This window comes from Daphnia magna, linkage group LG6 (assembly GCF_020631705.1).
Source record: "Daphnia magna isolate NIES linkage group LG6, ASM2063170v1.1, whole genome shotgun sequence".
NCBI classification, from domain to species: Eukaryota; Metazoa; Arthropoda; class Branchiopoda; order Diplostraca; family Daphniidae; genus Daphnia; species Daphnia magna.
Genome location: NC_059187.1, coordinates 3,478,939 through 3,498,472, shown reverse-complemented (window position 1 = coordinate 3,498,472; position 19,534 = coordinate 3,478,939). Strand labels below are relative to the sequence as shown.

The 19,534-nt window shown below is 39.2% G+C and overlaps 6 protein-coding genes across 9 annotated transcripts; 5 read left to right on the top strand and 1 right to left on the bottom strand.

Annotated features, from left to right (window-relative positions):
- Nucleotides 1–98: 98 nt before the first annotated feature.
- On the bottom strand, nucleotides 99–2,222 carry LOC116924504 (cell division cycle protein 123 homolog). 2 transcript variants are annotated; one of them, XM_032931032.2, is made up of 7 exons: nucleotides 2,078–2,222; nucleotides 1,395–1,785; nucleotides 1,245–1,340; nucleotides 1,056–1,169; nucleotides 878–998; nucleotides 529–802; nucleotides 99–455 (listed from the first exon to the last, which is right to left on the bottom strand). In XM_032931032.2, exons 2-7 carry the CDS (start codon nucleotides 1,641–1,643, stop codon nucleotides 284–286), a joined length of 1,026 nt encoding a protein of 341 aa, XP_032786923.2. In that variant the 5' UTR covers nucleotides 1,644–1,785; nucleotides 2,078–2,222; the 3' UTR covers nucleotides 99–283. The 2 variants fall into 2 exon arrangements, with proteins under 2 accessions (XP_032786923.2, XP_045031498.1); XM_045175563.1 differs by having other exon boundaries at nucleotides 1,395–2,169.
- A 1,686-nt stretch (nucleotides 2,223–3,908) lies between these two features.
- Nucleotides 3,909–7,444, top strand: LOC116924502 (very-long-chain 3-oxoacyl-CoA reductase). Its single transcript, XM_032931030.2, has 12 exons — nucleotides 3,909–4,046; nucleotides 4,159–4,257; nucleotides 4,545–4,731; nucleotides 4,824–5,069; nucleotides 5,473–5,519; nucleotides 5,642–5,717; nucleotides 5,821–6,019; nucleotides 6,088–6,194; nucleotides 6,265–6,296; nucleotides 6,381–6,446; nucleotides 6,514–6,672; nucleotides 6,766–7,444. Exons 3-12 carry the CDS (start codon nucleotides 4,728–4,730, stop codon nucleotides 6,886–6,888), a joined length of 1,059 nt encoding a protein of 352 aa, XP_032786921.1. The 5' UTR covers nucleotides 3,909–4,046; nucleotides 4,159–4,257; nucleotides 4,545–4,727; the 3' UTR covers nucleotides 6,889–7,444.
- Nucleotides 7,445–7,864: 420 nt separating this feature from the next.
- On the top strand, nucleotides 7,865–11,368 carry LOC116924507. The gene is made up of 13 exons (XM_032931036.2): nucleotides 7,865–8,224; nucleotides 8,298–8,344; nucleotides 8,422–8,497; nucleotides 8,566–8,780; nucleotides 8,846–8,968; nucleotides 9,036–9,251; nucleotides 9,345–9,458; nucleotides 9,940–10,132; nucleotides 10,197–10,243; nucleotides 10,315–10,390; nucleotides 10,480–10,817; nucleotides 10,890–11,105; nucleotides 11,192–11,368. The coding sequence occupies exons 1-13, from the start codon at nucleotides 8,077–8,079 to the stop codon at nucleotides 11,303–11,305; spliced, it is 1,923 nt and encodes a 640-aa protein (XP_032786927.2). The 5' UTR covers nucleotides 7,865–8,076; the 3' UTR covers nucleotides 11,306–11,368.
- A 354-nt stretch (nucleotides 11,369–11,722) lies between these two features.
- Nucleotides 11,723–13,288, top strand: LOC116924495 (very-long-chain 3-oxoacyl-CoA reductase). The gene is made up of 5 exons (XM_032931013.2): nucleotides 11,723–12,010; nucleotides 12,085–12,131; nucleotides 12,197–12,272; nucleotides 12,338–12,699; nucleotides 12,784–13,288. The coding sequence occupies exons 1-5, from the start codon at nucleotides 11,863–11,865 to the stop codon at nucleotides 13,090–13,092; spliced, it is 942 nt and encodes a 313-aa protein (XP_032786904.2). The 5' UTR covers nucleotides 11,723–11,862; the 3' UTR covers nucleotides 13,093–13,288.
- LOC116924496 lies at nucleotides 13,272–14,717 on the top strand. Its single transcript, XM_032931014.2, has 3 exons — nucleotides 13,272–13,486; nucleotides 13,553–13,627; nucleotides 13,802–14,717. Exons 1-3 carry the CDS (start codon nucleotides 13,287–13,289, stop codon nucleotides 14,124–14,126), a joined length of 600 nt encoding a protein of 199 aa, XP_032786905.1. The 5' UTR covers nucleotides 13,272–13,286; the 3' UTR covers nucleotides 14,127–14,717.
- Nucleotides 14,718–14,975: 258 nt separating this feature from the next.
- On the top strand, nucleotides 14,976–19,489 carry LOC116924493 (feline leukemia virus subgroup C receptor-related protein 2). Of its 3 annotated transcripts, none has more exons than XM_045175713.1 (13): nucleotides 14,976–15,406; nucleotides 16,007–16,089; nucleotides 16,177–16,286; nucleotides 16,721–17,020; nucleotides 17,083–17,143; nucleotides 17,232–17,273; nucleotides 17,354–17,482; nucleotides 17,566–17,661; nucleotides 17,735–17,876; nucleotides 17,953–18,155; nucleotides 18,270–18,373; nucleotides 18,449–18,559; nucleotides 18,621–18,759. In XM_045175713.1, the coding sequence occupies exons 4-13, from the start codon at nucleotides 16,761–16,763 to the stop codon at nucleotides 18,643–18,645; spliced, it is 1,173 nt and encodes a 390-aa protein (XP_045031648.1). In that variant the 5' UTR covers nucleotides 14,976–15,406; nucleotides 16,007–16,089; nucleotides 16,177–16,286; nucleotides 16,721–16,760; the 3' UTR covers nucleotides 18,646–18,759. The 3 variants fall into 3 exon arrangements, with proteins under 3 accessions (XP_045031648.1, XP_032786902.2, XP_045031647.1); XM_045175712.1 differs by having other exon boundaries at nucleotides 15,000–15,406; nucleotides 18,656–19,489; XM_032931011.2 differs by lacking the exons at nucleotides 16,007–16,089; nucleotides 16,177–16,286 and having other exon boundaries at nucleotides 14,996–15,406; nucleotides 18,656–19,489.
- Nucleotides 19,490–19,534: the final 45 nt, after the last annotated feature.

Sequence of the window (19,534 nt, the reverse complement as noted above, 5' to 3'; positions counted from 1 at the left end):
AAAGTTCGAGAGCGAAGGTGAAAGTTAGTATGACTTTCGCTCATCCATGAAAATGGTACTTTATGCGAAAGTAAAACACGTTGTAAGAATCTTTCAACTTAACTTTTAAGAAAAGCAAATTTACTTGATTTAGATCTTGTTGCAAACATGCTCCTTACTTACATGTGATGGATATATTCTTAACAAAAAATTCAATCGTATGTCCTTTACAAAAACCACAATTTAATTGCGGTATACGCCAGGACACGGCAGCCACGTAAACACATACATACCCGCAGAAATTTCAATCACTATCGGTGGTATCGGCTTGCCCAGAGCGCAATTTCAGAAGATCCATCAGTTTGTAAGGATCTTCACCAGAAGTCAAATGAGCTATATCTTCAGGGACGCAATAACGACGGAGAGGATTGGTGCGGATCCCAGATTCTTCGGCGATGAAACGAAAATCGGGCGCACTATCCAGATTGACAGAAGTTTTAACAATAATTATTCCTAGCAAATGTTTTACAATGAGTATGATACAATTACCTATAGGAACATGTGGCAGCCTCTGAGTTATTGCTGGTCTGCAACAAATTTTCATTCCAGTCGAATAGTAAAGCGTCCGTGGTAATTCCATAAGGATTGATGTCAACTAAAACGATTTTATCCTTCCGCTGTCGAACCACATCCATCACGTAATTGTCGAGGGGGAATTTGGGGCCTATCTGTTCATTGAAGAAACTCATGATGTCACGTACTATGTCCTCCTTTTCGATTTCAATATGAGCACAGTATATAGAATCGTCTCTTTGAGAGATACCTTAATGTAAAAAATCAATATGAATTAAAAGCCGCGATGTTTTAAATAATATAAAACTCTGTTACGGTTACATACCTATTAAAATCTTATTTCTTACGAAACAACGGAATTCATTTGCCGGGTTGATCTCAATCCACTTTCTGAGAACAAGATCATATTTGACAGGTTCTGAATTAATGACATGGTCTTCACAATCCTGTAAAATAATGTTCAGTTTGATCATAACTCTTGGATGAGTTCACTTAGATTCTACCTTAAATGGTTGGGTCAGATCATGAAGAACAAAATCCGAGCTTTTCAGAAGGAGATGCACATCTGCTGGCATGTGGCATTGGAGGGAATTATTTAAAGCAATCCAAGAGGCATCCTAGAAGGTTAAGAATAAGCAATTGCGGAATGCTCATATAGATTAAATAAAGTGTAAAAATTCTTTGGGATAAACCTTTGGAGAGCTCCAGTTTAACTTAACAAAGACTTTGCCGCCAAATTCAGCAATTACATTTGCAATCTTTTTATCAATATCCTCAAAATGTGGTGCCTAAAAAAATGAATTTTCAATTGAAAATCAGAAAACAATGTGAATGACAACTACCTCAAGTGCAGGTGTTTCACTTTCTGCCTTGATCCAACCTTCTTCGTCATCTTCGGAATCGCTGGAGGATGATTCGTTACCTTTCTCGTATGTGAACAACGCTTGATCGCTACGCAACACTAGATTATCGGCGAGCAAGTAATCAACGAACTCTTGTGACAATGGAATGACACGACTGGGAAATGTCACCTTTTTAAAATGTGGATACCATTCGGAAAACGAGCACGCCAGTATTTCGCAGCTTTTCATTACTCTGACTGATTGAAACTGAATACTTAAACGTTGGTTTTGTTCTTTCGACAGTTCAATTTTGTATTTTCACAGTTCAATAGCAGACTACTAGCGTGAATGTTTTCCACTTTATCAACATGCTTCTGGTTGCTTATGCCATCTTTGGAAGGAAAATTGAAACTTTCTTTTAATTAACGTTGACAATTTACGGCCGATTTTATCACATATTCAGAAAAATGAGTGGAGTACAAATGCTGTTCGTGAAAAGATAGGTCGGGTTGTCTAACAAAGAGGTATACAAATTTTGAGTGAATTTTGCACTGCTACGGTTGTGATCATGCAAACTATCCCAGAAATCACTACGGCGTGTTCTATGGGGATATGTTTTGAATTGCGCCAACTTAACTTCGAAAAGGGAAATGAATTTTGAATAAAATGAAAAACATAATTACGATAAAATGTAGAAAGGGATTTCGTAAACGCATGGCTCATAAAATAATAGCGTATTGAGATTTCTGCGACCTGTCCTGCTCACCCTCCTGAGGCTACTGATCAAGTGGTAATCGAAACATCGATCTATCACGGACTCAGGGTATGTTTAGTACATTCGCCTCTAAAAATATCGGACCCCCGCCCCTCTCCAAGTGGCGGGAAAATGTGTGTGCTACTGTTGTTTTTGCAAATGGGTTTGTTTTCTTGCCCTCCCTCTCGCTTGCCACAAAGGGAACAAAGGAAAAAGGTTTTCTTCCTGCCGCTGCATTATTGTAAACCACAAAAAACAAAAAACAAAAAAAAAAAACTGCAGCGGTGCTGAAATCTTCCCGCCACTCCGAAAAATTGAATATTAATGAGGACGCGTGTACGTAGTATGTACACACATGATTGAATCAGGTTCACTCTGTCTATTCGTATCGTTGCTGTAATGAAATTATGTGTGTTGATTCTTTTAAAAATACATTTTAACAGTTGTTTATTCAACATCATGGAAATTAATATTTTTTATTAATATAGTTAAAATCTATGAAATATACAAGTTAATATAGAGGTTTATAGATACGTGAAGTAAACAAATTAAAATATATGTAGATATGAAACCGGGACTGACGTCTGAGCCTCACGTCAATCGGGTGGCTTTTTTGACGAATGGTTCGGTCGTTTCAAATTTCGGGACGGTTCTTTCAGGTTTCAGAGCTTTGTTAACCTGCCCATGTGCATTTGGGTCGGCTTCCAGGCCGGAAACCGTTTCAATACCCGACTTCACTGCTTTGTACCCGGTTTCCCCATTTCGTGTAAAAAATTGCATTTTAAAAAATTTTTTTTTACTTATTCGCTATTTTTCATGTTTGCTATGGATCGTACCGGTTATGACGGGTATTTTAAGCCGAATCCCTTGAAAACTACCTGCCATTTTTCGGGTAGGTCGGTGTGGTTTAACGGGTCTCGGGGAATCCCTTCCCTCCCCCGTAGTACACAAAATTAAAATAATTTTTATCGGTAAAACTATAAGTCCAAAATAAACAAATTTTACAGAAATGGATAGCTCTTGACGAGGACTATTCATTTCTTTAAAATTTATAGAAGAATTTTCATAAACAAAAAATTTTGGAGCAGAACGATATTTTTCCCACAAGTCTTGGGTCGAGTACATTCGTAGAGCGAAAAAACTCTCAAAAACGTTTTGAGTCAACTTTTTTTGTTTATAAGAATTCCTTTACAAATTTTATAGAAATCGATAGCCCTTGATGAGAGCTATCCATTTCTGTAAAATTTCTGTATTTTGGACTTACAGTTTTCCTGATAATAATTATTTGAATTTCGTTTACTATCGGCGGGGGGGGGGGGCTACTTTGGACCCGTCGTTCGGGCCTTGTTTTAGTTTTAAAATAATAAAAAAATTATCGTTAGATTACTCTTAAAATAAGAAATATCACGATGTAATTAAAAAACCAATTAATGTAATTATTTATAGTTCAATTTAAAGTATTGAAGCGTGTAGTGAAAACACAACGTTGCAAAGATAAATCATTTTCTATTTTCTATCAAATTAAAAAAGATTTAATTAGGGTAAAAAAAACATTGTATTGCAAAAAGTTAAAATGAAAAACAAACAATAAATTTACATAATAAACATATGCACAAAAAACAAAACAAATGGAGACGAAACTGCACAACAGACAAATGTGGGAGCGCGGGAAACAGAAAGAGATGGAGGCGCTTGAAGGTGGGGAGAGGAAGAGAGCCAATCAGAGGGCTAGGATATTTCCACTGGGATGTAGACCATTTCACGGAGACCGAGTTGTCCTGTACAGTCGCACTAGCCCTAGCCATACAGTTTCTCTTCTGGCAATGAACCACATGCACATGCACATGGGGCTTACATGTAGAAGTTGTGATATCGAATTATCCAACCAAAGAAAGCAGGTAACATGCTCTTTTTCCTTGTTCTGTTTTCTTTTCTATACAGCTTAAATTTCAATTGGATTAGATTGCCGAAGCGTTAACTGCTTTTTTTTTGTCTCGATTATCTATATAGTCACAGACGCATTCAAGGCCACGTGCTGGCTGTTGTGAATGCGAATTACACGAAATTTATACCGTTCAGTGCCTACGGCTATCTAGTCAACAATATAAGGTTCGTCGGCCAACGACTCGAGAGTTTCCAACTGTTTACTATAAGGAGCACTCTAGTCCAATGATGTTGCAATTTTTTTGGAATTCTTTAGCTAGCATTCTGTATTTTAAAAAATGAAAACGTAAGCTTCACACCCTGTTTTTCCTTGCTGCTTATGAATGACTCTTGAACAAGCATCTGAACTACAGTTTTATTGGAATCATTGAACTACTCTCACAAAACTAGTGGCAAATAATTGCTAAGAAAACTTCTATTACACGAAGTTATGAACGCCACGTTTATTTTAGTGGATCCGGCTATGTTTTCAAGGTTGATTATGGCACTCCTAACTTCAAAATACGAAAAAGCCATCCATTACGAACACTGCCGCCGGGATCGAAACCAGTTTGCTGCTACGAGATCCCAAGTTTGAAATATGGCGTATGATGTAGCCTTGAAATGACAACGCCATAGGGAATTTTCGTGCAAACATGGGTAAGGAATGAGACGAGAGGCAAGAGTATAAGAATACAAAAAAAACATCAACATTTTTCTCGAATCATTTGTCGTAACCGCCCCTCTCTCAGGCTTACTCTCCGGCCAGCTGGAAATACAGCAGAAAACCACTCGGCGGGCTGGCGTTTTGCTTCAAACATCTCGCGACTATAGAATCGCCAAGATGGCGCTTTCGGTGCTAGAATGGATCGCAGTTGTAACTTTGGCATTGGTTGGATTTAAATTATCGTGGAACTTTTTCCATTTTGTCTTCACCACATTTCTCGGATCCTGGCTCAACTTGAATTTAAATCTGACAGATTACGGACCGTGGTCGGGTTAGTAGGGACTTCCTATTTTAAAAACTAATTGCTCTAGCTCTGCTACACGTTTCAGCACAAGTTTTAAGTTGATTAAAATTGTTTATTGCCGTGCAAATGATGCTGATCAAATGATTGTGAATTGAAGCGTGGCGTTTTGCAAATTTGTTTTTGAATTTGATGTTTTTAAATTGAATTTGCACGGTTAATTTAGTGGAACATCTTGTGGAAACATCAAAAACAGGTTGCCGTGTCCTTGACTTGGAACGCGATTCCTTGAAGTCAGAAAGGACATGAGTACCTTGTTAAAGCATTCCTGGAAGAATAGTGCTGAGATATCCTATGCTATTTTTTCGTTACATGTGTGTTATGTAAGTGTTTACATAACGTAAAACGATGACGTTTCTGTTGAACATTGCAGTTGTCACGGGGTCGACAGATGGAATTGGCAAAGCTTATGCACACAAGGTATTGCCTAAGATTTACTCTTTGCAACAAAGATTTAAGTCAAAACGCAAATAGCCTCTTGAGAAATTGTATTTCATTTTGACTAAACGCGGCTTACTTTGCTTTCTTTCAAACCCCCACAGCTGGCCTCAATGGGTATCAACGTTGTACTTATAAGTCGGTCGTCTTCTAAGCTTCAGGCAACGGCACGAGAAATTCGTAAGTCATATTGTTTCTTCTTCCGTGATGTTCTCTTTTTCTTACCTCGATTTCCTTAGTGCCATCAACCTCATTTTCTGATTCCCCCTTTTTTAAATCGTAGAAACCCTTTATCCACTCGTTCGTGTAAAAACGGTGGCCATTGACTTTACTGGAGATCGTTCTATCTACAAGGCCATTGCCTCGGAGTTGATGGACTTGGACGTGGGTATTTTGATCAACAACGTGGGCATGAACCCCGGATTTTGTCAGCCTTTCACCGATCTAGAGGACGAAAATGTTTTGGACGATATTATCCATTGGTATTTAAATTAAAGTTTAATCAATGGATCTGCTATTAGAACTATAATTTTTCGACCGTAAATGGCAGCAATGTGTTGTCCATGGCTCGAATGACTCACATGATCTTACCTGGGATGATTCGTCGGGATCGAGGTGTTATCCTTAATATCGGATCAATTTCAGGCGCTTTCGCAAGTAAGTTGAACTGAAACGAACGAGTTTAATCAATTTCTAATGACACATGAAATCGCCATTTTTTCTACAGCTCCTCTGGCCACTGTGTATGCCGCCACGAAGGTACAGTAATAATGATCCAATTATTCTTGAATTTTGCGTGCTCATTCCCACGTCCTTTTTTATTTTGTTTTGACATGTTTCAAGGCCTTTGTCGACAAATTCTCGCGTGACCTGACAACTGAACTCGGTGGCACCGGAGTGATTGTTCAGGTAGAACGTCATCGATTTTCTTCGTTCTTTCCCATTTAAATGCAAATTTCGCACGGCTCGAATTCAGACGGTGTTGCCAGGTTACGTTATGACAAACATGCTAAACGACACGACCTTCAGTAAGTCCTCCTGGACAGTGCCGAACCCACAGGATTTCGTCGAGGCCAATTTCCGTACTCTCGGGCTCGAGTCACGCACTGCCTCATTTTGGTACCACAAGCTCATGGTACGGTATAAACTATTGCCTTTCTATTTGATAACGTGTCACGGTCTAAAATCATTTTTCTTTCATCAAATCGGGTTCCATTTCGTGCATTAGCTTTCGTTTTGCGAAACCACGTGTTTCCTCTTTCCAGATGCGTTCAGCTTTTTCGCTCGTAAACATCTTGAAGGACTCAGAGTGGCCAGTGGCCCATTGAATTCGCTATCATTCACCAAGTAGTACAAACGCCGAATAGAAGATGAACACCTACACCAGTACGAATGTCGACCAATTACCATATATTTATACCAATTGCACTTGTGATTCCCCGCTTTTTCACGGTTTTGCGTTACGTTACATTACCGTAATAATGGACCTTCTTCTCTGTTAATCGATATTGTATTATTCAATTTTGTTAATCTGTTGTTCACGATTTGTGTTTGTGTATTAAAAGCACAATGTTCATACAATGTACTTAAATTTGATTTTCTAGGGTTACGCTATTGTAATCTGCTTAAACGACAGTCGCTGCTTTGGGTTCGTCATTGAAGTTGCAATATGCTAATTCCTAAAATTCTAGGACAATAGCTGACGACCCATATTTTTGCATCGAAGGCCATGCTGACATGTGAAGATATCGCGATTGTAATTTTTTTACTGCGCAATACGCTTTATGGGTTTATAGAGGGAAAGTTGTTGATAAAAATCAACTCTTCAAGTACATCTTTATATCACTTTAAACGCTTCGCGAAATAAAGTCGTGACATTAAAACGCAATAAACAATTTTGACGTGTCCATTTGTGTTTTACTGCCTATACCGTCGGTCGTAACTTAAAAATAGCAAATCGGCACACGCACAAAACGGAATGTTATGTCTAAAGGGATAGGAGGTGCCTGTGTGGGGGGACTATTCCTGGCAACGCTGTTGCCGTACCCGAGCCGTTTAGTAATTTGAGTTTGCGAGAGAACACAAATAAATGCGATAACACGATGGGGACGGAATGGATCCTGACTAAACACACTGGTAAACAGGGGTAGATATGAGAAGGGTCTGGTTTGTATCAACCTCCATGTCTCAGCTGATAAGGTAGAGCCCGGCTATTTGGAGAAACGGGAAACGATGATGGGAGACGGGCACGGAACCTTTGCGCATGAGCGCTGGACTTTGGACAAATGGATCTGTTGTTATAGTTTTCATCGACGTTTCTGCAGAGTTGTACAGCGCAGAGGCAGTCGAGTTGAAGGGAAACGAAGGCATTCGTTATGCGCATGCTCTGACATTGGGTCAATCTCAATGGTTGTGTACAGTCAGCAATTCTGAATACTAGCGATCGACATAATTTTGCTCGTAGACGTTTAACGTTTCAAGAGCGTTCAGTTTTGTGCGAGTTTCATTTCCTGCAAGTTGGAAACATTGTTTTGCAACAATGTGCTGGCTTGAAATCCTAGGATTCGTAACCGCTTTGGTGCTCATTCTAAAATCAGTTTACAACTTGAGCCATTTTGTTTATGTCAATTTCCTGGGCCGACTTCTTGGCCACGGCCTCAACATCAGCAAGTGTGGTCCTTGGGCGGGTAATTTAAATATAGCAAAAAAATCAAAATTTATTATAATGTTTATTCATTTTTTTTAAAATGACGTTGTCAGTGGTAACGGGTGCAACAGACGGAATCGGAAAATCTTATGCTCGTTTGGTATTTATTTATTCAATAGGCTATGCCTGAAACATAAATCTTTTATCGTTTTAAATGTATGTATTGTTTAATAACAGTTGGCAGCGGAAGGCTTGAACGTGGTGCTAGTCAGTAGGACACCGGCCAAGCTCGAGAAAGTTGCCGACGAAATCAGTTAGTTTAAAACATTTTCAGTAAAAAATGTATTTACTTATTTTAAGTATGTGTCTGCACATTCGTAGAGAATGAGTACGGCTCGATTGAAATCAAGACGATTGCAGTCGACTTCACAGATGGCAACTCGATCTACTCTAAACTTGAAGCAGAGCTGAGTCAGCTCGAGATTGGCATTTTGATTAACAATGTAGGGATAGCTGTTGGTTTCGCCGAACGCTTTGCTGATATCGCTGACGAGAAGAGTCTTAACGATATCATCAACTGCAATATATTATCTATGGTACATTCTTGTTATCATTACTCATAGGTTATGACCAATTAAATTGCTATATCTATGTTGATTAGGTCCGAATGTCCAGATTGGTTTTACCCCAAATGATTAAACGAAAGAAGGGCGTCATCGTCAATATCGGGTCGATATCAGGAGCATTCGCCACCCCTTTGGCTACAATTTACGGTGCAACCAAGGTAGAACCCTATCATTAAATATTCGTGTAAAATGGCATTCATTTAAATTGCTATTTTTTTTTTTCAGGGATTTGTTGATAAATTTTCTCGTGATTTATCGTCTGAAGTGAGAGAATCGGGTGTTATTGTTCAAACGGTTCATCCGGGCTTCGTCGTCACCAATATGTCGAAATTGAGGAGGGCCAATTGGAAATCTCCTAGTCCGGATAGGTTTGTCGCAGCTGCTTTGTCCACTTTAGGCCTGGCCGACCGCACGTCTGGGTTTTGGTTCCACTCCATTCAGGTATATATAGTACAATTTAGCAGCATGTTTTAAAATGAAACGGTGAATCATCACGTATAATCGATCACTAACCTGACTTTCCTGATTTCACAGCTTTACTGGGGCGAATTAATAAGATTTCTTTTTCCGGAATCAATGGCATTTTTTATGATTAAATTTCTGGAATCTTATCGTCAGAGAGTATTCAACAGGCAGAGTCAATCAAAATAACGCTTATTCATCAGCAATATGCGAGAACTACTATTAGTGAAACGTTTATACCATGCAATTGATGTAAACATAATTTCAATTCGTCTGGGGAATTTTTCATAATACAAACGTGACATTTCAAAGAGAAAAATTGAAAGAGAACTTGAAATAGATAAAGAAAGTTGTGTCTAATTCACTTAATTGGTTGAACTGTTTTATTTTGCGTTTAAGTATTAGGACATTATGGAAGCGGAACTCTAAATCTTCATCAAGGTACTGTGACCAGAGTTCAATAATTCGTACGGCAACAGCTCTGCAATGACTAGACAAAAATATGGGATTAATTCTGGTTGGACGAGGTGTTCCATAGCTTTAAAGTTGTGTAAGATATCTCAGCTATATGGTCTTATCATCAAACCTATGACAAGCTGACAAGGCAAAATGAGCATCCCTACGTAAGTGCAGTCGGTTACAAACATCGCTGTGTTCTAGCTGAAAGCTTGTGAGATTAAATTTCATCGTATCCAATACACAAATGTCGGGTTGCTGCTTGGCAGAATGTGTTGGCTGGGCAGCTTTGGCCGTCTTTGCAGCCAAATCCTTGTATAACGTGTCTCATTTCATTTACACAACTTTTTTGGGCCGTCTGTTAGGACATGGCATCGATCTCGCATCTTGTGGGCCATGGGCAGGTAATTTTCAATTCAGGTATTGGTATACACATAACATCTTTACCGTCCACTATTTGTTTTATAGTTGTCACCGGAGCTACCGATGGCATAGGAAAATCATTTGCCAAACAAGTAAAATTTGCCCTGCATTATACTAAAAAAAAGATAATAACTAACATTGTATTTCTGTTGGCTAAACGTAGCTTGCTGCAGCTGGTCTGAACGTCGTTTTAGTTAGCCGGAATTCCGCGAAACTACAGAAAGTAGCCGATGAAATTAGCAAGTTGCAATTTCCTAAAAATTTAAATCTCTACGTCCTATTTTTAAACATTTTTTATTGAACAAAATAATCCCATGTACGTTTGTAGAAAGTGAGCACAGCTCGATCCAGGTGAAAACGATCGCCGTAGACTTCACCGAAAGCCAGAAAATCTACAACACTCTGAGAGATGAACTGAACAAGTTGCAAATCGGCATTTTGATCAACAACGTTGGCATGTTGATCGGATTTGGCCAGCGCTTTGGCAACATAGAGGACGATAAGAGCATTCACGATATCATCAACTGCAACATATTGAGCATGGCACGCATGTGTCACATCATTTTGCCTCAAATGACCAAACGCAAAAAGGGCGTCATCGTCAATGTGGGATCACTTTCAAGCGCAATGCCTACACCCTATCTCACCATTTACGGCGCTACAAAAGTAAAATTCAACATTAAATCCTATACATTCATTACGTTCTGCATTAAATTTGTTACTCAAAAATGGTGGCAGGCATTCGTTGAGAAATTCTCGCGCGATTTAGCGGCCGAGGTCCAGTCTTTGGGTATTACCGTTCAAACGGTCCATCCTGGTTACGTGGCCACCAACATGGCCAGTCATATGAAACCGTCATATATCAGCCCCCATCCGGATACGTTCGCTGCGGCAACTCTGCGCACTCTTGGGCTAGAGCAGCGAACGGCAGGATATTGGACTCACAAGATACAGGTATAGGCCTAATTGCCATGTATTCTAAAGGAATTTGTTTAAAATTATATTAACAACTGATAAAATAACCTTTACATTGGTCGCAGTTGTATTTCACCGATCTTGCCAATTTCTTTATACCGCGTCACCTGTTGGAAAGTGGCGTCATAAAGCATTTTGACGAATTGAAGAAAGCCGCTCAAAATAAAAAATCTCGCTAAAACACGATTTACGATTCTGATGCTTTAGTGGACAGAAATATACAACGATCTTTGTTGTCTGAATTGTTCATTAGTTTTCACGTTGTCACGAGAGTTGCGTTGCAGATGGAGGATTTGTGTTATATAGTATATACCCGATATTATTATACCGAAAAACGATGCAAACGAGAAGAGTATAATTTCATTCCTAAAGGCAATGTAGCTAAAGATATTCTGGTTTTTCCACTTAAGTAGGCCACATTGATGTCAAATATATACCACAGCACCGTATGGGTTCATTTGAGGATAGATAACATATCGCAAATCACATACGCTTTTTGCCTCGTTCTTTGCCGTGTTACGCTATGGGAAAACGGGGATAACCGAAAATTTTATCCGCAACGACCTGCTGCGTATATCGCTCATAATATATCGCCTATACTGATAACAGTTTCAAAAGCGAACGTGAACGATTCAGTTATGGGCTCGTTCAAGCATTTTTTTAGAAACACGAGTTATTGATTTTCGCAACCTTCGTTCGACGTGTCGCAATAACAACTAGAGGAGATTTGTGCAAAATGACATTCGTCATTGTAGTTGGATGGGTCATTTTTACACTAATAGTCGTCAAATTGCTTTATAGTGTGTCCCGTTTTATTTACTCTGTTTACCTGATTGCTGCGCTCGGACATAGCCTTGATCTACGCCGATATGGACCCTGGGCGGGTAAAAATAATACGCAACATTATTTTGTTATATCATAAATTTAAACATCAGTCTCCGACATTTTTATTTGTTAGTCGTAACCGGAGCAACGGATGGGCTGGGCGAAGCATACGCTCGAAAGGTTCGTTTCTCTTTAATGAATTCCATTTTTGAAACTGATAAAAGACTATTTTTGATTGGGAGAAGCTGGCGTCTTTAGGAATGAACATTGTACTAATCGACCAATCGCACAGCAAGCTTCAAGAAGTGGCATACGAAATCAGTGATGACTTCTTATGATAAACGGACATTTCTTTACATAGATTAACTGATTGATGATGTTGACAGAACGAGAGTATCGCACAGTCCACATTAGGACCATCGCTGTCGATTTCACTGAAGGACAGTCAATCTATCCGTTGTTGCGATTCGAATTAGCCAATCTACCGTCCGGAGTTGGATTACTGATTAACATCATCGGCATGGATGTTTCATTGGATCCTTCTGCTGAGCTTACGCCAGACGATAAGATCCAGAAAATCATCAATTGTAATATCATGGCGATGACGAGGTTAACCAATATGCTACTACCCGGGATGATTCAGAAACAGCGAGGAATAATTATCAACGTAGGACCGTTAAGAGGCACTGATTTTTCGAATTTGACGAACACTTCAGAATCCTACAACTTGGTTTATGGGGCAACAAAGGTCAATCAATTTTTTCCTCCCTCAATTTCTGTCACTGAGGATATTGGAATTCTTGTCAGCTAATAAATAATTGTTCTTCTATAGGCATTCGTGGAAAAATTTTCGCGTGATTTAGCAGCCGAATGCCGACAGGATGGAATAATTATTCAGTCAACAATGCCTAAGATGTTTGCAATGAACATTTCTGCTTTAAAGACTATGCCATTCTTGTGCGTCCATACGCCGGACGCTTACGTGGAGGCCAATCTTTTAACGCTTGGCATGGAGTTCACAGCAACGGCCTATTGGATTTACAACATTTTAGTATTGACAAAAAAGTGGAAGAAAAATAAAAAAATAATCACTTACTTTCGATTTGTTATTCATATCAAACGTAACATTAATAATATTTAGTGACGCAAATGTTTGGCTCAACCCATTTCCACGGTTCGTTTCCACGTTTCATCGATCCACGTTCCATGCAATAGCCTCAGGCCCTAGTGAAAGTAAAAGGCACTGACGCCACTGTGATTGCACTCGGCCGTAGCTATTTGTGTGGAGCTGGTAAGCTCGTCATTGTCAGTAGAAATCGCACAGAGATCAAAACAATGGAGTATGTTATTTGTACGGCACAAAATTTCTGGAGTGATACAGAGGCTCAACTGTTGATGGACAAGTTTCGCGATTATCAACATGAAGTTGGTCCAATGAAAAAGTTTAAAAACAAGAAAGCCATGTGGGAAAAAATATCAACTGATATACTTTCTGAGCTAGGATCACTTAAGACAGGAGCACAATGTGAAAACAGGCAAAACAATCTAATTTAAATTTAACATCAGTCTTTACAACTAACATAATCTGATTTATACTTAAGGTACAAAACAGTCAGGAAACGTAAAGGTTGGGTTGACAACCAAGATGATAAGGGAGGAGGTTTGGACTTAAACGGGTAAATAAATTTTGAACATAAATCTGGTTTTTGAAGCTTTGAGCTCTGTATTGATATGATTAGTTAGACCTAACAGAACATTAGCTAAATTAAACCATCAACAGTACTTGAAATCTTAATAATAATATCCAAAAAGAATCAGCTTCTTTTCACGAGACACTATGGTTATTGCAGAGAAAGTCCCAAAAGGAAAAGATTTCCTGATGATAACAGAACATCATCTGGAAATTCAAGGATCCAAACAGATGGTTCAGAACTATTAAAATCTACAGATGTTACAGAAACAACAGGAGATGACGTGGAAGTGAGGAGAGGAGTTGGTCAAGTTAGCTATAGTAACGCCGCATGTGATTCTAACGACGAAGATGAAAAACGGGATAAAAAGCGATTCCGTCAAACCTTGTCTACAGTATTACTACAAATTCATCGAGAGAAGGAAGAAGCGAGAGAGAGGCGGCATCAAGAAAAAATGGAGCTACTTAAACTGTTGTTACAGTAGATTAGGGATAAATATTTTAACCTTGATCGTATGACGTGCAGTTGCTGATATGTACATTCTTTACATTTAATGGTTGTTTTTTGTCTGGCCGTCTGTCTTGTTTGCTATCAAGGAAATGACTAAATTAGCTCATTGTCGTAGCTAGATTACAAGTGTGTGGCTGCGCCACCTTTCAGACTATTAGATAATGCCGGCCAACCTATGTGACCAACTGTTTCATACGCAACCACACTCCTGTTCCTCTTTTTTTCAGTAATGATTGGTGCCAACGATCTAAGGCTAGGTTGTAAGGAAAACCATTGTGGTATCTCATATTGTATGTGTTTGGCAGGCCCAGTAGATGGTATTGTATCATAATTGGATTTGTACTATTCTGATCTATGAGAAATCGGACGTGACTTGAGGTAAATTGTAACTTTTCAATCACGTCAATAACGTTAAAAAGCTCCAGTTGACTCTGTTCTTTTAAAATTAAATTCAACCAATTTGGACTAAGACAGTAGCATATGCTTGTCGGGATCAGTGTCACGTCAAATCGATCACAGGAAGTCGTTTGTTCAGTTCTGAAATACAGACGTTTTTGCGAAGCAAGCGCAGATGTTTGAAGAATTCTTTCCATATTTATCGTTGTGTTTACGCTGAAAAATGCTAGAACGCATCTCTCTAGTGACGATACAGCAATAACCATAAAAAAATTGAATGAAAACTGACCATAATCAGCTGAACAAGGGAAGAAGATGTAAAGGATGTATGGCCTTCATAACATCCTGTCAGTCGATTGATGACATATGAAATTATTGTGTGGGTATTGCTCCGCATAATAAATATACAACGACTGATTCGAATAAAGAACGCAGTCATTCCGTGTATTAGTCTTCTTGTTCACATGATACACGAGTCAGTAGATTCCCAAGTCACAAAGCATCAGCATCCGTCATTTAACGCCGAGAGGAAATCATATATAGCCGTGCATGGATGGGAGAGCGTGTGGTCTATTCCCCCCATCGCGCCACGTGAGCAGCAGCTTCCCAGTACCGAATGCGAGACGAGATACGCGAACCTTAGTTATATGAAGGCTGGCTAAACGTTGAAACCAGAGGACTATCCAGTTCTAAGGTTACTAGGGTAAAAAAACCACAGCTGAAAGCCTCCAATTGTGATTCGTTTCTTTTGCTCTGTGTGTTCATCGTCTCAGGAGGTTGCCTCCATTATCGTCTTCCAAATTCACAAGTGCAGTGCCTTCTTTTGCCACGTTCGTCCAGAACACCAGATACCGTTAGGTAAGTTAACAATATTTTTACATGCATTGACAGTCGACGCCAGACAGTACATGTTGGGACGACATTTTCCTATTTATATCGAGATTCAGTTTGGGAAATGACACTTACGTGCTGCCCTCTAGGGATAGTAATTGAACTGATGGAATATAAACACAGGAGAATTCACCGTAAATATTCTAATGTCGAAGAATTATCGAACAGACTTTGTCAGTGTGGGACCGGTGCAACCCCTTTTTGATATCGGATTATGTAACTCCGTGTTAGATTGTAGTAGAACAATTGCACGACTAACAAGAAAAAAGTAACAATTAATTTGAAAAGAAATTTGAAAAACTCGTTTGATAGAGAATTGTTGCACTTTAAAAGAATTTGCGTGCGGAACTTTGTTGTCCCGTTTAAATTGATACGCATTGTTTGGTTAGAACTAAACGCAACAAGTTTGCAATCCAATTTCACTGATTAGCAGTACCCAACGACACCCAGTTGCTTAGCCGAGTCGTGCAATTCGAAACAGCAGTTGTCGTGCGCCTGTAGAAATCAACTGAACTCAATCGATAAAGTTGCATAACACTAAATCTGATAAGGCATTGAATTTTTCAGGAAAATCTCATTAAAAAAAATTCGTGGCGTCCTCAAGATTCATGGCTGGCAACATAACCGCATTAGATTTCATGCTGTATTTGGTAAAAAAAACAAAAAAACAAGATCGATGAAATTAAATTAAATGTTAAATAACACGAAACACTCTGACTTCATTATTCGAATTTTAGTCCTAGGATCGGGCGCTTGGCACTACGTTTGGCACAAACTTTAGTAGACACAACTGGAGGCCAGTGAACCCTCGCGAAAGTATCAACTGAAAAGTAGTGACAACACAAAAGTAAGATTATATTCCCTTTCCTCGTAAATAAATTGTAATCCATCCCAGCACTTTAATGCAAAAAAGAATGAATTCAAACGCAAATTCACGGTGCTTAAATTACTCGCAACTGTAAAGTTTTCACTTGTCTGTGGATTTACGTATATCCGCAGCCATGCGTTCACTGGCCCTTGAGACGTTACTCTATAACTTACAAGCGTGACCCAAAAATAGCTCAAATTTACAAAGAAAGGCCCGTGCTTATTCCTAATGTTTCACGCTCAAATTCCGTCTTTTCATTTACGTCCCTACTTGAAGCGTACCAGCACGAAACTTAAACATCCGATAGACAATAACGAACGTGGATAACAAACAATGCATGTTCACGCTGATTAGCACTTCCAATTGCTTACGACCATCTGATTAAATGAACGTATTTGTCTTTAAATACATAGGAATCATTAGATTTGCATAGGTCACGAAGCCAAACACACCATGACGAGCTATCAAATTGTTCCGACCGTTCAACCTGTTTCAACTGGACCTCAGCGTGGCCCTAGTAAAACAGACGTGTCAGAAGAGACCCAAAAGTTAAATGGCGATGGCGTACGCGAAGAGCTTTTTCTATCCCCGCTGCCAACGCAAACGAAAGTGTACCGACGTCGATGGCTAATGCTTGTCATATTCATACTGGTTTCAATGTCAAGTGCCTTCCAATGGATCCAATTCTCCATCATCACCAATTTGATTATGAAGTACGTCTGAATTTTTATTTTTCGAGAGACGTTGTTTAATTCTTATTTATTAATAACGCAAGATACTACAACGTTGACTCAACCACCGTTGATTGGACTTCCCTTGTTTATATGGTCACTTACGTAAGTTATACATCCTTTTCCCGAACATACACAATGAACCTCATCCAAAGTGGCAATTTCTTGACAATAATTTATTTTATTTGGTTAGATTCCGCTCATTTTTCCTGGAGCCTGGATTATGGATAAAGTGGTATGAATTTATTGTTCGCTCATAATTTATTTCTTAAACCATTTTTTTAAAACTTGAAATGGGAACGGTGTCATTTTCAGGGATTGCGCGTGACGCTGCTAATGGGCTCTTTTGGAACGGCTTTGGGATCGTGGATTAAAGTATTAGGCGCGGCTCCCGATCTTTTCTACGTGGCTCTCATTGGCCAGACAATTACAGCCATGTCTCAGGTTTGATTACTATGCATACTTAAAATTCTTTGGTGTCTGCTTATTGTAGAAATAATTAGCGTTTAATGCTTATAATGTAAAAGGTCTTTATTCTCGGTGTTCCACCCAACGTCGCCGCCGTCTGGTTCGGAGCCGAACAAGTTTCGTCTGCTTGCTCTATAGGCGTCTTTGGAAACCAGGTGACTATCAATTGTGATATGCATAAAATGCTTCAGATTAAATCAATGGGCGATATTTTTTTTTTAATGCCAGCTAGGTATCGCTTTAGGATTTTTGTTGCCCCCAATAATGGTACAAGATCACGATAATGTCGAAGACATCGGTGCTGATTTGAAACGCATGTTTTACATCGTGGCGGGCGTTTGCACAGCCTTTTTCTTGCTTGTCCTCGTCGGTACATTGTTTTGTTTTTTTAGTGTGTTTCTAGTATGTACCTACTGTGTACTAATCTGTTTGGTGATGATGAATAGCTTTTCAAGCCAAACCGCCACTTCCACCGAACGCGGCACGCGCTACACCTCAATCCGCCGAGCCGGTGACTTATTACCAGTCAATCACAAAGATCGTAACCAATCGCAATTACATCTTGCTCTTGATTACGTACGGCATCAACGCGGGTGTTTTTTACGCCATGTCTACGCTGCTCAACCAAACTGTGCTCAAACATTTTCCGGTATAAGTTTGTGCGGATGCGTTGGATCTGTTTCTTATAGGCAGTGGCGTGGGACTTTTAAATTGTTTTGAAATTCATAAATTCAATTAGGGCCATGTATTTTTTCAATTACAGGGCGAAGAAGAAAACGCTGGTCGAATTGGTTTGACTATCGTCGTTTGCGGAATGTTTGGTTCGGTAGTGTGTGGTATTGTTCTTGATAAAACGCACAAATTCAGGTGATGCTCAGCTTAGCCCATCGTCATTATGCAATGGCAATTAACGCGCATTTCTTTCTTTAAAAAAAATAAAAGGGAAACCACTCTTGTGGTGTACGGATTAGCAGTGGCCGGAATGGTTGCCTATACCTTTACATTCGAGCTCCAGTATATTGTCGTAACGTTCGTCACAGCTGGAGCCGTTGGGTAAATTTGAAACAATTAAACAATTCCCTTTTTTTTTTTAAAATTCATTTTTGTTAACAAGGACGCCCTTTATATTTTTGCCTTGACGCAATTAAGGTTCTTTATGACAGGATATCTTCCTGTCGGATTCGAATTCGCAGCTGAATTAACATACCCCGAGCCAGAAGTGACTTCATCCGGTTTGCTCAACGCGTCCGCACAAGTATTCGGCATTGTCTTCACAATCATGGGTGGTTGGCTGTTAAACAGCTACGGTGATCTCGTTTGCAACGGCATATTGTCGGCAGCGTTGTTCGTCGGGGCCGCATTGTCGTTCTTTATTCGTTCGGATCTCAGACGCCAACGAGCCAATCAAATAGAAGCCTTACGATTAAACGGGCCATTTTAAAAACCCAGTTTGGATCCCCCACGGTTGTTGGGCATGATGTCAGCACGTTCATTAGCATATAGCATGTGTAGTTAGTTAGGTATTACTTTTGGTGTGACGCGTGTTCATTTTCAAAATGTGATGCTTCTTCTTCAGTGTGATGCTCTGCTGAGGTGAAAGGTGATGATTTCTACGTACAGTATATATATTGGCAGTGTTATATTTATATATAGTGTTGTTGTAGAAATGGCTGTCTTCCGTACAAACCAGGGAATGCAAAGTTCATGCAAATAGCTTTATTAAAAATATATAGTATTACGCATTTCAGAATAATCTTGACAACTTCTGAAAACGTTTTAATTTTAAAAACTACACACTTTAAATTGACCAAATTTTCAAATTAGAATCAAAGTTTTGCAGTATATACTACAATTGATTCAAATGCTATGATTGATGTTAGGAGCTATAAAACAACTGATGACTAAATCATCTGCTTTAACACTGTAAGCCTGCCCATTGTGTACAACTTTGCTTCATGAAATAAAAATGCATCAAAACTTGAATTTTGCTTTGGTTAATCATTTCTTCAGAGTTTGAAAATTAAAAAC

Coding starts and splice junctions, on each gene's coding strand:
- LOC116924496 (XM_032931014.2), top strand. CDS start 13,287: ATGGAGTATGTTATTTGTACGGCACAAAATTTCTGGAGTGATACAGAG. Junction 13,487..13,552: donor GGAGCACAATGTGAAAACAG/GCAAAACAATCT, acceptor TTTATACTTAAG/GTACAAAACAGTCAGGAAAC. Junction 13,628..13,801: donor GGAGGTTTGGACTTAAACGG/GTAAATAAATTT, acceptor TGGTTATTGCAG/AGAAAGTCCCAAAAGGAAAA.
- LOC116924504 (XM_032931032.2), bottom strand. CDS start 1,643: ATGAAAAGCTGCGAAATACTGGCGTGCTCGTTTTCCGAATGGTATCCA. Junction 1,341..1,394: donor GTGAAACACCTGCACTTGAG/GTAGTTGTCATT, acceptor TCATTTTTTTAG/GCACCACATTTTGAGGATAT. Junction 803..877: donor AAGAAATAAGATTTTAATAG/GTATGTAACCGT, acceptor TTTTACATTAAG/GTATCTCTCAAAGAGACGAT.
- LOC116924507 (XM_032931036.2), top strand. CDS start 8,077: ATGTGCTGGCTTGAAATCCTAGGATTCGTAACCGCTTTGGTGCTCATT. Junction 8,781..8,845: donor ACTGCAATATATTATCTATG/GTACATTCTTGT, acceptor TATGTTGATTAG/GTCCGAATGTCCAGATTGGT. Junction 10,244..10,314: donor GAAAATCATTTGCCAAACAA/GTAAAATTTGCC, acceptor GGCTAAACGTAG/CTTGCTGCAGCTGGTCTGAA.
- LOC116924495 (XM_032931013.2), top strand. CDS start 11,863: ATGACATTCGTCATTGTAGTTGGATGGGTCATTTTTACACTAATAGTC. Junction 12,132..12,196: donor GCGAAGCATACGCTCGAAAG/GTTCGTTTCTCT, acceptor GATTGGGAGAAG/CTGGCGTCTTTAGGAATGAA. Junction 12,700..12,783: donor TGGTTTATGGGGCAACAAAG/GTCAATCAATTT, acceptor GTTCTTCTATAG/GCATTCGTGGAAAAATTTTC.
- LOC116924493 (XM_032931011.2), top strand. CDS start 16,761: ATGACGAGCTATCAAATTGTTCCGACCGTTCAACCTGTTTCAACTGGA. Junction 17,274..17,353: donor CCTGGATTATGGATAAAGTG/GTATGAATTTAT, acceptor TGTCATTTTCAG/GGATTGCGCGTGACGCTGCT. Junction 17,662..17,734: donor TAGGCGTCTTTGGAAACCAG/GTGACTATCAAT, acceptor TTTTAATGCCAG/CTAGGTATCGCTTTAGGATT.
- LOC116924502 (XM_032931030.2), top strand. Junction 5,520..5,641: donor GCAAAGCTTATGCACACAAG/GTATTGCCTAAG, acceptor AAACCCCCACAG/CTGGCCTCAATGGGTATCAA. Junction 6,020..6,087: donor TTGGACGATATTATCCATTG/GTATTTAAATTA, acceptor CGTAAATGGCAG/CAATGTGTTGTCCATGGCTC.